This window comes from Chinchilla lanigera, unplaced genomic scaffold (assembly GCF_000276665.1).
Source record: "Chinchilla lanigera isolate Chin_1 unplaced genomic scaffold, ChiLan1.0 scaffold00018, whole genome shotgun sequence".
Lineage (NCBI taxonomy): Eukaryota > Metazoa > Chordata > Mammalia > Rodentia > Chinchillidae > Chinchilla > Chinchilla lanigera.
In genome coordinates, this window is record NW_004955419.1 from 13,494,862 (window position 1) to 13,511,001 (window position 16,140).

At 44.2% G+C, this 16,140-nt stretch overlaps 1 protein-coding gene across 1 annotated transcript in view; it reads right to left on the minus strand.

Annotated features, from left to right (window-relative positions):
• Nucleotides 1–386: 386 nt before the first annotated feature.
• Znf618 (zinc finger protein 618) overlaps nt 387–16,140 on the minus strand; it is a 112,512-nt gene continuing 96,758 nt past the window's right edge. The window contains exons 15-16 of the mRNA XM_013513280.1: nt 8,645–8,746; nt 387–8,030 (exon numbers count right to left, since the gene is read on the minus strand). Of these exons, the coding sequence (XP_013368734.1) occupies nt 6,514–8,030; nt 8,645–8,746 (1,619 nt within the window). The 3' untranslated portion in view covers nt 387–6,513. The remainder of the gene's footprint in view (nt 8,031–8,644; nt 8,747–16,140) is intronic.

A 16,140-nucleotide genomic window follows, 5' to 3' on the forward strand; every position in this document is an offset into this window, starting at 1 on the left:
AGAAAATGGGCAATACACACAACAGTCACATCAAGCACACGTATGGTTTGGGAGGTCCAAGGTGCTGAGAGTCACTTGAATGACCACAGGATCAAGCATACGTGGATGTGTGCCTTTAGACACTCAGCCCACAGGACTCAGAATAAGCTCATCCATTTTGCCATGGGGCAAGATTCCTCAAGCAGGTGCACGGGGGCCATATCACCCAGGACCACGTCCCCCTCATGTATCAAACACTGGCTGAGCCGGGTCTGCTGCTGGACATGACGAATAACTCACGGAGGAGCCACTTGTGCTCCCGCCTCACCCAGTTCCTGCAGGCGCCCTGCTAACTGGGGGGCAGCCCCCAACCCCAAGCCCAAGGAAAACAAACTGCACACTGCATCTTCCTAAAGGTCATTTTATTGCAAAACCATAAATACAACACTGACATGAACTCATTTAAGCAACTGATCCTCTCTAACCGTTAAAAGGATGTCCTTTTGCCTTGGCATCAAACAACTGGGAAATAATGTGAGAATTCAGGGGGCCAGCGGGGTACAGAATCCTGGGCTGGGGCTTTTGGCGACTTAAGGAACCAGGTGGAACTCTCCTCCCAGAGAACGTTCCACTTTTGGACAAGAACAGACAGGTAAAAACAGCAACATTTAAACAGCTCAGTTTCAAATTTTATTACTTTGTAAAAAAATTTTTTTTTCTGATCCCTTCCTCCATTTGACATCAGTAGAAGTTTTAAACATCATGAAACTGATTCGGTTGTAAATGGAGAAACGGTACCAAAACGAAATGAAACAAAAACCCGAAGGACACACACAAAACCCTAAATAAACCCTCAAGTTTGGTCTCGGGGGTTTACATATCACAAGAACTGTCAACTCAACCCCCATGCAATGCTACTCCTCGTGAACTGTTGGATCCACACCAACGATCAAGGAGACTGCCAACAACATCTTTTGTTAACACAGCGAGTGTGACACTAGGTAACTTTTTATTTTTTAAATACAGTACATGGTACACAGGGTCCCAAGATGGCCCTGCATAAACCCCCGTGAAGACTTGAGCCAAGCACTGGCTGTTTATAAAAATATTGTGTTGCTACAAAAGTATAAATTAATGCTACCGGTATTAAGAAATATTAAACACATAAAACTTATAAGGATTAAGAAAAATATTCATTAATACCTGTAGAAAACTCTGGCCTAAAAAAGATATTTTTTTGTGTTTGCTTTTTTGTAAATTTTTTTTTTTTAAGATGACTTGAGTTTCTTGCACTCGAAGAGAGAGACACAGATGTGCCTATGGTATTGCCTAGAACGTTTTACTACTGAGAAGGGATGAGGGGCGCACGCACATGGTTACTGAGTGGGGGGCGGGCGGGAGGGGGCACCAAGGCGTTCTCAAGATTTACCTGATGTGAACGAATCACCGACGTGAAGTTGTGGGGAAAAGAAAAAGGTAGGATCAGAAAACTGAAAATAATTTACGTTTCTTAAAAATATCTCTGCGTCGGGGTGGTTGTACAAAATGATTTCCTGATGCTTGGGTTGTGGATGGCCCTGCCATGGGGCTCTTGCTCTCTCCTGGCTGGCGAGCCCAGCCCGCGTCTGTCCATGAGCTCGCTTGCCCCTCGGGAAGCCACCCACCCTGGCTGGGCAGCCGGAAGTCCTAGGCAGAGACCGGCTGGCACTGGGTTGTGGGAGGTGCCCTTCCTTCCGGTGGGTCTCAGACCCCATGGTCTGTGCCAACCAGGATTTCAGGCTGTGCCACAGAAATCCCAGGCCCCTGAGGTTGTGGACAAGGCTGGGCTGTGCCCCTTTAAGGAACTTTGGTTCGAAGAGTCAAGGTGCCCAGTGGGACGCTGGGATGGGCAGGACCCTGCTGGGTCGTGATGCTAATGCCCGGATGCAAACCTGACAAATCCCGGGTACAGGAGCTGAATTGTCACAGCCTCGCCCGTGGTAGTGGTGGAGGTGGGGGCCTGAAGGTGGCAGACAGTGACTCAGAGCTGCTCCTCATCCCCAAGGGAGCAGGTGCCTTTTCATACACAAACCACAGGGCTCCCTGGGCAGAAGCCAGGGCTCTCCCGACCAAGATCTTTAGACCCAAATGAGAGGAAGAAAACAATAACAAGAACAACAAAATCCCCCCAGAGCCCTGCGAAGGGGAGACCTGGAGGGAAACGAAAGAAGGAAAAGACCGTTATCATTGGTTCACCATAACTGGCCTAGCAAACATTAGCCACAGTGAAGAGGGGTGGCTCCTTCCTGGATCGCCCACTGCCCAGCAGGGGGTGGGGCTGGCAGGGCAGGGACCAGAGCCCCCATCTGCTGTCTCCAGGGCACAGACTGAGCCTCACGCAGTCTCTCGGTTCCTCTGGAAGTACAACCTTGCCAGAAGTCCTCCAATACATCCCAGAGATAGTGTTACTGCCACATTCCCAAAACCAGGGTGAAGCTCAGAATTTGGTGCAGCTTATGGGACAAGGGCACCTACCATGCCCTTGGCCCCTCCTCTTCAAGCACAGCACGACAATAAGGTCTGATCCTGCCAACCATGTCACGGGCTTCTGACTTCCATCTTCATCCGGGCTCCACTGCAAACCTTCTGGTTACCCTGTGGCCCTGGACTGCATGCAACACCTCTGACATCTCTCCAGGTACTCACTCTTCAAGGAGTCAAGCCCAAGCCTAGGGGAAGCAGGTGTTCCTAGGGGCCTCCCACAGGCAGAGGTTTTGGCTTCACAGTGGAAAATGCCTTGCAGAATTCTCCGGTGTTTCTACAAAGTGCAAGAGATAACAAGTCAGACTGACGGAGAGAGGACTCTCAGCAGGCCCAATGGCTGGTGCCAAAATTCCTTCCTGGACTTCTAGAGCGCCATGACTTCCCATCCGTGCCACCGGCTGCCCTTCTCTCCTTGCCGGGAAACCTTGGTGCATTCTTCCTGATGCCAAGCAAGAAGCCATCAAGTGGGATGGTGGGGACATGTCCTAACTTGTGATGCAATTGGTGGCTTTCTGTGCTGGGAACCCACAGCAATGAAGAGCAAAGTTTGCTTCAGTGGCACCACTTCCTGGTTTCTAAATGCCACCAGAGAGGGACTTGACCCAGGCGTGTGGAACTGCGCTGGGATGCTTGCATCCATCCTCAAGCAGCGTACACCATCCTCCTGGTAGACCTGAGAGCCCTGGGTTAATGAAAATCTGAGGGGCCATCATGAGGCTGCAGTCCTTGGCTTGGGCTCTGTTGGTGACCACAAGGCAGGGGAAAGGCCCTGCTGAGCAGAGGTATATCTCCTCCACTTCTTTCTTGGGTCCATGGTTGTCAAAATAAAGGTCATTTCTATCCTGGGAACCATGTAACTTGAGGCAGACTGTATCCAAGTCAGCAGGCAGCCACCTTTACTCGCGAAGGTATGACAGAAATGGCCCCATTTCCTGGTCTCCCAGCTCCCAAAGGCCTGTGGGAGACGGACTTATGGTAGTCACAGAACTGTGGGGCAGATGACAAAATCCTTCTGAAGGTCAAGACCAAGCCAGGCACCAGGAGATGAACTGGAAGAGCCCGTCTCAGTCCTTTGGATGAGCTGGAAATTTGGTAAGGTGGATGCTGCTGGAGACAATGGGGCAGGTGGCTGACCTGTGGGTTTTGTTAAGATCTTTGGGTTTTGTTAAGCTGCCTGTCACAGCAGGATTTGCACCGTGGGAATAGCCTGCATGAGGAAGCAGGCTCAGAGGGCACCTGGTACAGCCTTTCCTGTTGGCGACACCCGTTTCTGGGGGACCACAGATCACAAGAGAGAAATGATCGCCTGCCACCGTTAGCTACGTGGGCAAGGCAGGCCCCAGAGACCACTTTCTGTGGACCTAACAGCATTTACAGCAAACCTGCAGAGGCAAGCGAAGCCTAAGTACTGAACTGAGGTGCAAAACACGGGATTACTGGAGGTGACAACCTAATTCTGGATACTTCCAGTAAGTATGACTTACTCTAATTTTCATTCTGGAGGGCAAATATCTCATGCTCTAAGGAGGAGACCGCTGAGTACTCTAACTGCGGATCTAGGTGTGGCTGCTGGTTCTGCAATTCACTGGCTCAGTAACAGCCTGGCCAGCGTAACTGACTCTGCTTTCTCTGACAACCCAAATGGGCAGCTCCCGTCCTTCCAGTGTGGCTAAAAGTGCCAAGTTGTGCTCATCCCATCCAGCAGCCAAGCAAGATTGATAAGAAGCATCTGTCAGTCAGCAGCAACCCAGAGCCCACCTTCCACAATTCCAAAGGCCTGATCAAAACATCTGCCGATGTTTCATGTTCTTTAGGAAGCAACATTTGGTTCCTGTCTGGATTCTCCCTGCTCCTGCTCCACTGTAGATGAGGCTCTTCTGTCGGTGGCAGCAGGAGCCGGAAATGTAGAAGAAATACCTAGAGCCTCTTCTCTAGGAGAGGAGCCAGTCTGCAGTTGCTGGGACCATGGCTTGCTGAAGCAGTTGTGGAAATGGCCCACTTTGATCCATTTCAGTATGTCCCATGCTGCAGGGAGAGCTGGGTTAGTTTCATGAGGTGAAGTGTACAGCTTGGCCTCCAAAAGAGTGTGGGCACCATGATCATGATGCTTAAGCCTTCTTGGGTTTTAAACCAACTTTATGCCCGTCCTGCCAGGGCCCCATGGGAGAGGGCTATGGTACAGTGCTTTTCGTAGTCGAGGTATCTCACAGTTGAGTAATGCTTTATTACTGGGTGTGTGTGTGTGAGGGTCCATTTAGCCAACCCCCATGATGGCAGAAGGTGCCTTTGCAAAGAGCCCCCACAATGGTGGTCACTCTCAGCATGAAGCGCAACCATCCCTATCCCAGAGCCACAGACACCTGAGGGACAGGGGGCTACCAGCTCTTCATTCACTCAGGGGTGGGGTGGGGTTGAGAGCTGATCTTTCTCTCTTGGAGAGAATGGGTTCTTAGCAGAACCTCCGTTGCTCATGACTGGGGGATCAGAAGAGGGGCCTAAAGACCCCTGTCACAGCATTGAGTGGAAGGTGTCCACCCTCAGAACATCAACTGTTCAGCCCACAAGGCACCAGGCTCAACTGCTGTCCTGGTTGGCCGTTGGAGGTGCCTGTGGGGACCCCTGAGGGCTGCGGACTGCCTGAGGAACCATGGGAAGGAGGGAGAGACTGGGTCTTGGGTGTGGTGGCCATGAATATGGATCAATTCTGGAGCCCTGAGGGGCCGGAAGCGTGGGGGATAGGTGAGGAGCGGAAAGCCCTCTGGCAACAGAAGCCAGATGCTCTCAGTAACAGACACAGCGAACCAGGAGGTGGCTCTTCTGCTTACATTCAGGAGAACCCCACGTGCTGCCCATATGGCTTCCAGCAAACCCCACAGCTGAGGAACCCGCAACCCCTCCCGCTCCCTTGCTCTCCAGACAGCGCACGTCTTGTCCATCTGAGAACAGAAAACCGGACTGTATGGGGAAGGCTGATAGAAACTTTAGGATACTGAATATACCACTGAGATGAGCTAGTTTACAGTGCGACGTGAGGGACAAAAAGGGCAAGTAAAAAACCCCAACACTCCAAACCATAAGTTATAGACATTCAGTGCCTCCTAGCAGAGTCTAACACAAATTTGAAAAAATAAAATGAACCCCCAAAAAGGTAAAAACTGCCAAAATGTTAGGGAAAAAACTGAGTGGAGACAGTTATCTATACTTCTCTGAAAAATGTCTCTTTTTTTTTCTCTCTTATATTAAAAAGCAAAATGTCAGCTTTATATTCTTAGAGTCTCCTTTCCTGATTTGGGGAGATAGATAGGTGTGTTTCTAAGGCGGCTGCCTGGGGATACCTGGGGGTGACCCCAAAGGCAGCAGCTCAATGCCCTGAAGGTGAACGAGAAACAAAGTCCAGTGCAGAAACTGTCCATTGGATGCAGTTTGGAGAATCCACGGCAGAGCAGCTAGGGCAGGGGGCAGGCGCTGTAGGGATTGGGGGGCTGAGGTTGGGGGCGGCAGGGGTAGAGGACAGGGGATGTCAAGTCACTTCAGATTGCAGCTGCCTGAACATTGCGATGTTTCTCCCAATCTGCACACCTGAAAAACGGAGTCTTTAGAGCCCCTTCCCGAGAAAAGGTGAAACTTCTCCCTCTTTCCCAGTCACTTGGCTTTCCTGACACGCCCAGCCCAATGCACATGCGCCTGCGGGCAGGCGTGTGTACATGCACCAGGGTCGTGTGTGTGTGCACGTATGTGGAAACTTCTCTGGCTGCACAGATGAGCGCAAAGCCCCCACGCCCACGGCACGCGTGTTCAAACACGTGCACACATGTGGGTGTGGACACACATGCACACACACACTGAAAGAAGCACTTAAGTTTCTAGGGGGCATTTAGAATGAGGTCCACAGTGTTTAGAACTTAAAATTCCTTTTCTTTGTTTGTGACAGTGCTGTGTGTTTTTCTAATGTTCTCCTTTTGCTTTGCTTTCTTTTTTTGTTTTGTTTTTCTGCTTTCCCAAAGTCAAGTCTTAAAGCATGTTGGATTTCAGAAACATGAGTTTGTTCATGTCTTCTGGACTGAGCAGTCGCCTCCTTTTGATGAGAAGTGCTTGTTCACACATATTTACACACCCACTTCTCGCCCCCACGGCTGGAACCGCCAGGAGCCAGAAGGCGAGCTTGGCGAGTTTTGTGTGCTTTTGGGTCACACAGGACCAGTACTGGAAGAGATCTGGGGTGGCCTGAAAGAGGGGCTCCTGCAGGTAGTCATACACTTCGTTCTTCCCCAGGCGATCGTCCTCCTGAGCCGCGGGGTGCTCCCCAGCGGTGGTGCGCGCCTTCTTGGCAGTGGGCTCAAAGTCAGCCTCCTCAGCCCAGGACTCTTTCACCTCGTTGATGAGCTCACAGACCTTGCCGATGATCTCCTCGTGCTGGTACGGTGGCACAGGCCGAAGCTTCTGCTGCGGGTCCAGGATCATGGCCACCTTGTGGGCCGGGTGCACCTTGAAGTTCTCCTTGAGTGCCTCCAGGAAGAGGTGGCACAACTTGCTGACGGTGCCTGCGTCGTTGGCCTTGGCTGTGAACAGCTTCTCCAGCCGGACGTAGGTTGGTAGGACCAGCTGCAGGGTGGGCTGGCTCTCGTTGCTCAGCTCGATGACAGCCTGCTTCACAGGTGTGAGGATGGCTGCCAGGTTGCTGAGCAGGTGCTTGTTGAGGCTCTGGATGAGGTTCATCTTCTTGGCTCGGCTGTAGAATTCACAAATCTGCTCGTAGCGCTCATGCACCAATAGCAGTGAGTCTGTCACCGAGTTCCAGCAGGGCGGTGGTGACGTCTCCTCCAGAGACCCAAAGGTCTCCTTGGCGAGGCCTGTAGAGCCTGCCAGGTCCTCGCACACGTTCAGCAGCTCGATGACCTCGTGCATGCTGCGGGCCTGCAGCGTCCGCTTGCTCAGCACGCTCTGCACCACTGAGTTCAAGGCACAGGCTGAGCAGCGAAGGCACATGCCGGCCTTGGAGAAGGCGGATGCACTCACCCGGCAATCCGTCACATACACTGTCCTGATCTCCGACATCACGAACTCCGACAGCACGTTTTGCACCCAGTGGTGCACCAGGTCGCCACTGTCACGAATGTCCGCACCCTTCACGCCCAGCACATAGCTCTTGATGTGGTTACCCTCAGCCTGGTAGGCTGTAAGGATGTAGCAGGAGTCGGGGCCGACACTCTGAGAGTGGCAGGTGACACCAATGCCTAGGCAGGCATTGCTGCCCAAGGCACACGTCACCTTCACCTTCACCTGGTTGTACATGCGCGGCAGGTGCTTTAGTGCCAGCGTGTTGAAGTTGCCCAAAATCTCGGTGACTGAGAAGGCCCCGTAGCGGGCACCACTGTCTACCAAGGTCTGGGCGAACTTGAGGAACTCCTTCCCGCTGACCACGCTCAGTGCACCCAGGTCGGCACACATGACCCGCAGCAGCCGCTCTGCGATGTTCTGCCGCTCCTTCTCAGGGATCATGCTGTTGGACGTTAAACCACTGGTCGTGGCTGGCAGGGAACACAAAGAGATGTGATTAATTCTGGTATTCAAGACTGCTTGGCCCAGCAGCAGCCTAATATGCCAAACATCTAGGATTAGGACTGACAAGTGGATTTTATCTTGCACACACACTGGTGATGCTACGTTTAAATGGTCTTATTGAGAAGACAAGTTCTGTGATTCATTAGTAATGCCTGCCACAGGCATGGGAATAGAATAGTGATAGGTATGCAACATATTTACCATATGTGCCATTCACTTAGACCTTCGAAGAAAATTAATATAGCAATCACCATTAAAATGGGAATCTTTAGTAAAATACGTAGAGCCAGCGTCAGGAAAAAGCCAAAAGAAATCACAGAAAGGCAGGTTCTATTATGATTCTTACGGTACTTTCTGACCACAAAATATTACCTCCTTTCCCTGGGCCTCCTGTCCATCCTGTGCATTAAGAATTCCTAAAAATGAGGTCGGTAGTGTAACTATGCTTTGGAGACTGTTGTGTGACACCATGCGTCGCCATAGGGGACTCAGGCAGTAGGAATGATGGCAAGGAAAAACTGGAGGGAAACTGGCCAGACCTCTGTGAACCCCAGGGCCCAACCCGGCCAAGGAGACCTACTGTTATTGGCACTGTTCCTCTGGCCCTGAGGTTTCCACTTCTCTTCCACAACAGCAGGTGGCGATCGGGACTGGTTGGAGGTGATGTTGTTTTCATTGTCAGCTGTGGGCACGACAGGAAGAGTGTGTTACCTTGAGGGGGAAGAGGCTGGTGACAAACACGACGAGAACCAGTGTGCAGGGTACAGTGAAATGCGACCTTTGGGACTCCGGCACGCATTAAATCCTGGGTCTTCCTTACATAACAAATCTATGCTTACAGAGTCTCATCTCAACATCTGGGAAAATGGGGACAACCATATTGCCGTCAGACAGTACCTGGAAGGACTCTGGAGAAGGCTCAGAAAGGGTTCAGCTTGGTGCCTGTGGCAGAGGGACTCCCAGTTGGTGGGAGCTGCGGGATCCCGAACCCGCACTGATATCCCACACCTTTACCATCGCAAAGCTGCAGCTCTCAAGCGGGATCGTCAAAAGCACTTCACACTCGCTCCCCTCACTTCTTTAAAGTGTGCTTTTCGCTTTTTCAGTATATTTACCAGAAATTTTATGGAATGAACAAAATGAAGCCAAAGCTACATGATACAAAGTATTAAATCACCAAACTCCTTCCTGTAAGATGGAGAAACTGAAGTCCAGCTACTAGAAACTATTATCCAAGACCACAGAGAAAACGGTGCAGGGCTGGGACACAGACCTCAATACGTGAGGAGCCAGGCAGAATGGCTTTCATAGCTATGAAATACATTTGTCACAGATCGAAGGCGGCTCCATACTTGCGCTAATCTCTTAAGAACAGGCCTCAGAAATACAAAGGCTATCTTAAGTAAATATACAGCAAAGAAATACAGTGAAAGTAAAAGGAAAGTGTGACCAGGAGAACAACCAATCAGCAGAATCAGACACTGAAGTGACGGAGATGATGGATTAGTCAACAAGGACCTTAAAGTTAGCTGTTGTAGATGTCATAAACATGTTCACAGATGTGAAGGAAAACATGAACATCATAAAGAGAAAAATAGAAAATCTAAAAAACCAAAAATGGCCCAAACCAGAACTAACCAACTTAAGTGGAATGAAAGTGTAAAATAAATAAACAAAACCATACACATATATATGAAAAAGGCTGGAAAAAAATGATCAGAGCATGGAAAATATCAGGTAGTTTAATACACTCATAAATATAAATATAAAATGGAAATCTGATAAAAAGGAGTGGAGCAAAAACAGTACTGGAAGTAATAGTCAAAAATTTTCCAAATTGGACAAAAAAACCCCGCATATTCACAAAGCTGACTGTATCCCAAGCAGAATAAACATAAATAAAACATCGTGAATACATAGCATCACATACAATCAAACTGCTGAAAGCCAATGAGAAAGAAAAAATAATCTTAACAAAAGGGGGTAAATTATGTACATATAAACAAAAACAAGAATGACAACAGACTTCTCATCAGAAATTATGCAACCTGCAGGCAAGAAAATAAAATGCTAAATGCCTAGAAGTCTCTATCCAGTGATAGTGTGTTTCAGAAGTATCTGTCTGTTGTTTTTTTTTTTTCCCCTTCAGTACCAGGAATCAAACTCACGACCTCACGCCTGCCAGGCAGGTGCTGTGCTGCTGAGCTAAATCCCCAGCCCAATAGTGTGTTTCATAAATGAAGATAAAATAGACTTTTAAGATGAAATGAACAAAAATTAAGACTTGCATTATGAAAAATATTAAAGAAGTTCTTGAGGTCTTTTTGAAAAATGGTTTCAAATAAGAATCTGGAGCTACAGAAAGAAAATTAGACTGTTGGAGAAAATTCTGTACGTGTAGATAAATATATATAAAAAACCCTCTCCCCTCATTTAAATGTAGCTGCTCATTAGAAAACAGTTTTAAGAACTATGACAATTATATGTAAAAGCACATTGTATAGTAAGATTAGAAAGACCACAAAAGGAAATTAGAAGACACTGTTGAAAGATTTTCACACAATATGGAAAGTACACTAATGTTAATTGGAGACAATCAATTTAAAATATGTAGTTTAAAACACAAATAAACCAAACTATAGCAAGGATGAATTAATTGGGAAGACAGAAATGGAATCCTAAAAAATTCTCAATCCAAAATAAAGTAGGGGAATTAGGAAAAAAAATGGAACAAAGAAAAAAAGAGATGAATAGCCAACAAGCAGAAAGATGGCAGATTTATACTCAACAATACTGAGATTTCAAGAAATGCAAATGTCTCAAAATTCCATGAAAAACTCACAGATCCATTAAAAAAAAAAAAACCCAAACATAACCCAATACTATGCTTTTGATAAGTTAAGAGTAACAGGCTGAATAAAATACTGCATACCATGGACAAATAATAAAAAGAAACCTGGCTAGGTGGGTAATACTATTTTAGGAAAACTAGAACTCAAAATAAGAAATATTATCAGGGATAATAAGAGACCCTGCGTAACAATAAAGAGTCAAATTACCAAGAATATATAGTACTCCTAAATGTGTATGCAGAGCTTTAAAACATGTTAAACAAAAACAGAGAAGTCAAACAAACATAGAGACAAATGCACAATTATAACTGGAGATTTCAACTCTACCCTCTCAGTAACTATTACTGAGAAAAGAAAAAAAAAAAAAAACTGATCATAAATAAACAGAGAGGGCAAGATGAAGCAGCTTAATAGGTATATAACTGGATTCCACGAAAAGGGGGTGAGGCAGGAAATGTCAAAATCATATACTGTGTGGACTCTGACCGTCACAGAATTAAATTACAAGTCAATACCAAAAAGATATTTAGAACAATTGTAATTACTAAATATAACGTCATACTTTTAAGTAACTCATGGGTCACAGAAAGAAACATGAAACTGGGCAGAAGCTTTACATTTCAAAATTTGTGGGGCATATCTAAAGCAGGGCTCATTTGTAGGCTTAAATATTAGAAAAGAAGTAGAAAGGCTTAAAGTCAGTATCATTAGCTTCTACCTTAGAAGTCTAAAGAAGCCAGGTGTGGTGGCACACACCTGTAGTCCCAGCTACTCGGGAGTCTGAGGCAGGAGGATTACTTTGAGCCCATGGGTTTGAGACCAGTCTGGAAAATGTATTAAGACCCCATCTCAGAGAGGGAGAGAAAGAGACAGACAGACAGATACACAGACAGACAGACACACAGAGAGACAGAGATAGACTGATAGACTGACAGAGACAGAGACAGAGAAAGAGAGCTAGATAGAAAGAAAAGTTAAGTCTAAAGTAAGAAGAACAAAGAAACTATGGATAAAAGAAATGAAATAGAATGTAGAAAAATTTTTTTAAAAGATCAATGAATATAAAAGTCGATTCTTTGAAAAAAAATCAATAAAATTGATAAGCTTTAGCTAGAGGACACAGAGCATCAGTACCAGGAATGAAAGAAGGGCCATTCTTGCACAGGCTGGAGATATTAAAGGGATTAAAAACTATTATATGCTTTTACCAATAAATTGCTGAGATATCTCGAAAGACACAAAGAAATAAAGTTCACTCTAGAAGAACTAGATAATCTGAAATAGTCCTGAGGCTATTAAATGAATTGAATTCACAATACAATAAATTCCCACAGGCTCATAAAGGTTTATTGATAAATCTGAATAAATACTTAAAGAAAAAATAAAATTACAAATTCTTCCAGGAAACAAAAGAGAGGCAAGAACGTCTCCGAACTTGTTTTATGAACTTGCCATTTCCTGATCCAAAACTAGAAAAAAGCATTACATATAAAAAAGAAACTATAGCGCAATATACCTCTCATAAACAGATATGTGAAAATCCTTAACAAATTATTACTGAACTTGGGTCTGGGGATGTAGCTCAGTAATAGAGTGTTTGCCTAGCATGGGTGAATGCCTAGGTCCGATCTACAGCACCAGTAAAAAAGTCAGCAATCTAAATATAACAATATACAACATATAAGCCTGGCGTACTGGTGCACCCTTAATCCCAGCACTTTGGGAAGCTGAGGCAGGAGGAAGGCAAGTTCAAGCCCAGTCCAGGCAATTTAGCAAGACCCCATCTCAAAATAAAATAATAAAAATGAGCAGGGTGGGGGCGTAGCTCAGTGCTCAGGCCTTGCACTCAATCCTCAATACTGTGAGACCAAAGAAACAAAAACAAAACCCCCAAATCCTCACGTTTCAGTAAATGGAATTTACTCTAGAAATTCTAGTTGAGATTTATATTTCAAAAACCTGTCACTTTAATTCCTACACTGACAGAAAAAATAAGAAAAACCACCTTCACAGATATTAAAGAAACATTAAAATGTGATGAAATTCAATACTGATTCATGATTCAAATTTCTAGCAAACTAGAAACAGATAAACCTGGTAAAGGGCATCTAAAGAAACACTTACTAATCCTATAAAAATAAAAAACAGAAAATATTATAAGGAAATACTATAAGCAATGATATTCCAATTAATTAGATAACCTGGATGAAATACACTAATTCTTAGAAAGACATAAGCCAGGAACTGACTCAATAAATGGAAAATCTAGACAGAATTATAGAAAAAAAGTGAATTATTAACAAAAGCTCACACTGAAAAAACACACACAGAGAGAGCTCAGGCTCAGATGCTTCATTTGTGAATTCTATCATATGTTAAAAAGAAATTTTCAATTAATTTTATGAAGTATTATTCTGATTCTAAAGTCTGATAAAAAACAAAGGAAAAGAAACCACAGCTTCATAACCTTTCATAATAGAGATATAAACTTCCTCAACAAAATATAAATATTTGCAGAGAAGTCCAGAAACATATGTATGATTCTCTACCATAAACAAATGAGATTTATCCCAGGAATGCAAAGGATTCACCATACAAAAATCAATGTAATGTACTATGTTAATAAGATAAAGGACAAAAATTGTACAGTCACCTCACTCATTCAGAAAAAGTATCTGACAAAATCTGGCACCTTTTCATGATAATAACACTCAACATGCTAGGAACTGAAAGACACTTTTTCAACATAATAAAGGGGATCTATAAAAAACCTATACCCAACATAAGTAAGCTTAATAGTAAAATGGGCTGAGGATGTGGCTCAGTGGTAAAGCTCTTGCCTTGCATGCACAAGGCCCTGGGTATGATCCCCAGCACCACACACATACACACGAAAGGTAAAACACTGAAAATTCTGTCCCTAAGATTAGGAATAAGAATATTTACTCTTTTCTATTCAATGTGTATGAGAAGTTCTAATCATAGCAATTAGAAAAAAAATGTCTGGATTGGAATAAAAGGAGAAAAATTATATTTATGGATGATATGATCATGTATATTGAAAATCCTACGAATCCAAAGGCATACAAAACAATTAGAACTAATAAACACATTTGGCAAGGTCACAGGCTATACGATCAGTATAAAAAAATCAACTGTATTTTTCTTCACTAGTAATAAGCACTCCTAAAATTTAATGAAGAAAGCAATTCCACTGAGAATAACTTCCAACACAATAAAATACTCAGTGCTAAATTTACAAAAGAAATGCAAAAATTGTAAACTGAAAACTAAAAATATTGTTGAAAAAGCCCAAAGAAGACTTAAATAAATGGAAATACATTCCATGTTCACGGATTAGAAGATTTAATATTGTTAAAATATCAATACTTCATAGACTGATCTAGATTCAACCCAATCCTTATGGAATCTCATCTTTTAAAAACAGAAACTGATAAGCTGATCCTAAGACACATACTGAAATACAAGACAGGCAGAATAGTCAAATCAATTTCAAAAAAAGAATAAAATTGGAGAGATCACACTTGCTCCTTTAGAAAACTACAAAACTCTTATATAAAAAAGTAGTATCATACTGGCACAAGTAATGACATACAGATCAATGGAATACAATTCAAAATATAGAAATAAACATTTAACACCAAGTGATTTCTAACAAGAGGTCAAAGAACAGTCTTTTCAACAAATTATGCTTGGACAACTGGCTACTCCCATATAAAAGAATGACGTTGGACTCCTACCTCACACCATATATAAACATTAATTCAAAATGGAATACAAACTGAATGTGAGAGCTAAAACTGTAAGGTTCTTATAAGAAAGCACAGGAGTTAAGTCTTCATGACCTGGAGTTAGACAGGTTTTCTTAAGACATGATACAAAACCGCAAATGATGAAATGAAAGAATAAGTGTATGGGCTTCATCAAAGCTAAAAATTTATGTTTCAAGGAGATAAGTTCAAAGACAGTTTCAAGAAAGTAAAAAAGACAACCCGTAACATTGGAAATCATGTATGTGGAGGAGCCTTATATTGAAGATACACAAACAATTCTTATACCTCAATAAAAAAGGAGAAAGCCATTGAAAAATGGTCAACGGATCTGAATAGACATTTCTCCAGACAAGACATACTAATGGTCAATAACAATACTTGCTCAGCATCATTAACTGTTAGAAAAATGTGTATTAAAACCCACAGTGACATACCTTTCACACGCATTAGGATGGCTACAGTAAAAAAGTAAGGTAATAAAAGTGCTGGCAAGAATATGGGGAAATCAGAACCCTCATACAGTGTTGTTGGGATGTAAAGATAGTGTAGCCACTTTAGGAAGCAGTCTGGCAGTTCCTCAAATAGTTAAACACCGTCACTATATGATCTGGTGACTCTACTCTTAGGTATATATCTGAGCAGTAAAGACACAGGCCCACATGAGATCTTGTCCATAGCTTTATTCTGAATACCCCCCAAACAGGAGACCCAGTGTCTATCAACTGGTGAATACACTGTGATATGTAAAGCAGCGGAATGCTTTCAACAATACAACAAGAATTACAGGTAACACACAAGATTATAGATGAATCTCAAAAGTATGCTAGGTGGGAAGACAGACCCAAAAGACCAGATACTGAATAACTCCACATAAAGTCCCAGGCAGAACAAGAATGAAAGAAAAACCAACAGTGGTTGCCAGTGGCTGGGACAGGAGAAAAGGGGTGGTTGCAAAAGGCCATGAGGGAACTTTCTAGGTTGCTGGTAATGTTCTGTATTCTGATCGTGATTGTGGTTGAGTAACTGTACACATTTGTCAAAACCCACCAAATCGTACTCTTAGAATGAGTAAACTTCATCGATGTAAACTTGATCTCAATAAATCTGATTTAAGTTTAAAATAGAAGGTAAAGAAACCCATTAAACTGGTAACCGTGGTTAGCTTTCAGTAGCGAGATTATGGCTGATTCTTCACATTCTAACTTCTGCGCCTTTTCCCAGGGCAGATAATGCATTTCTTTTAATGCCTGGACTGAACATTTACAAAGGAGAGACAGAATTTTACCAGGAGAAAGAGCAGCCTTTCTGGTTAACTTTCTCACCAGAGCACAGAGGTTCGGAAGCCCCTGATGCAAACCTGGCTTTGCCATGGCTGTGGTGTGTGACACGTGAGTCATTTCAACTTCGTGGGCCTCGGTTTTCTCTACTGC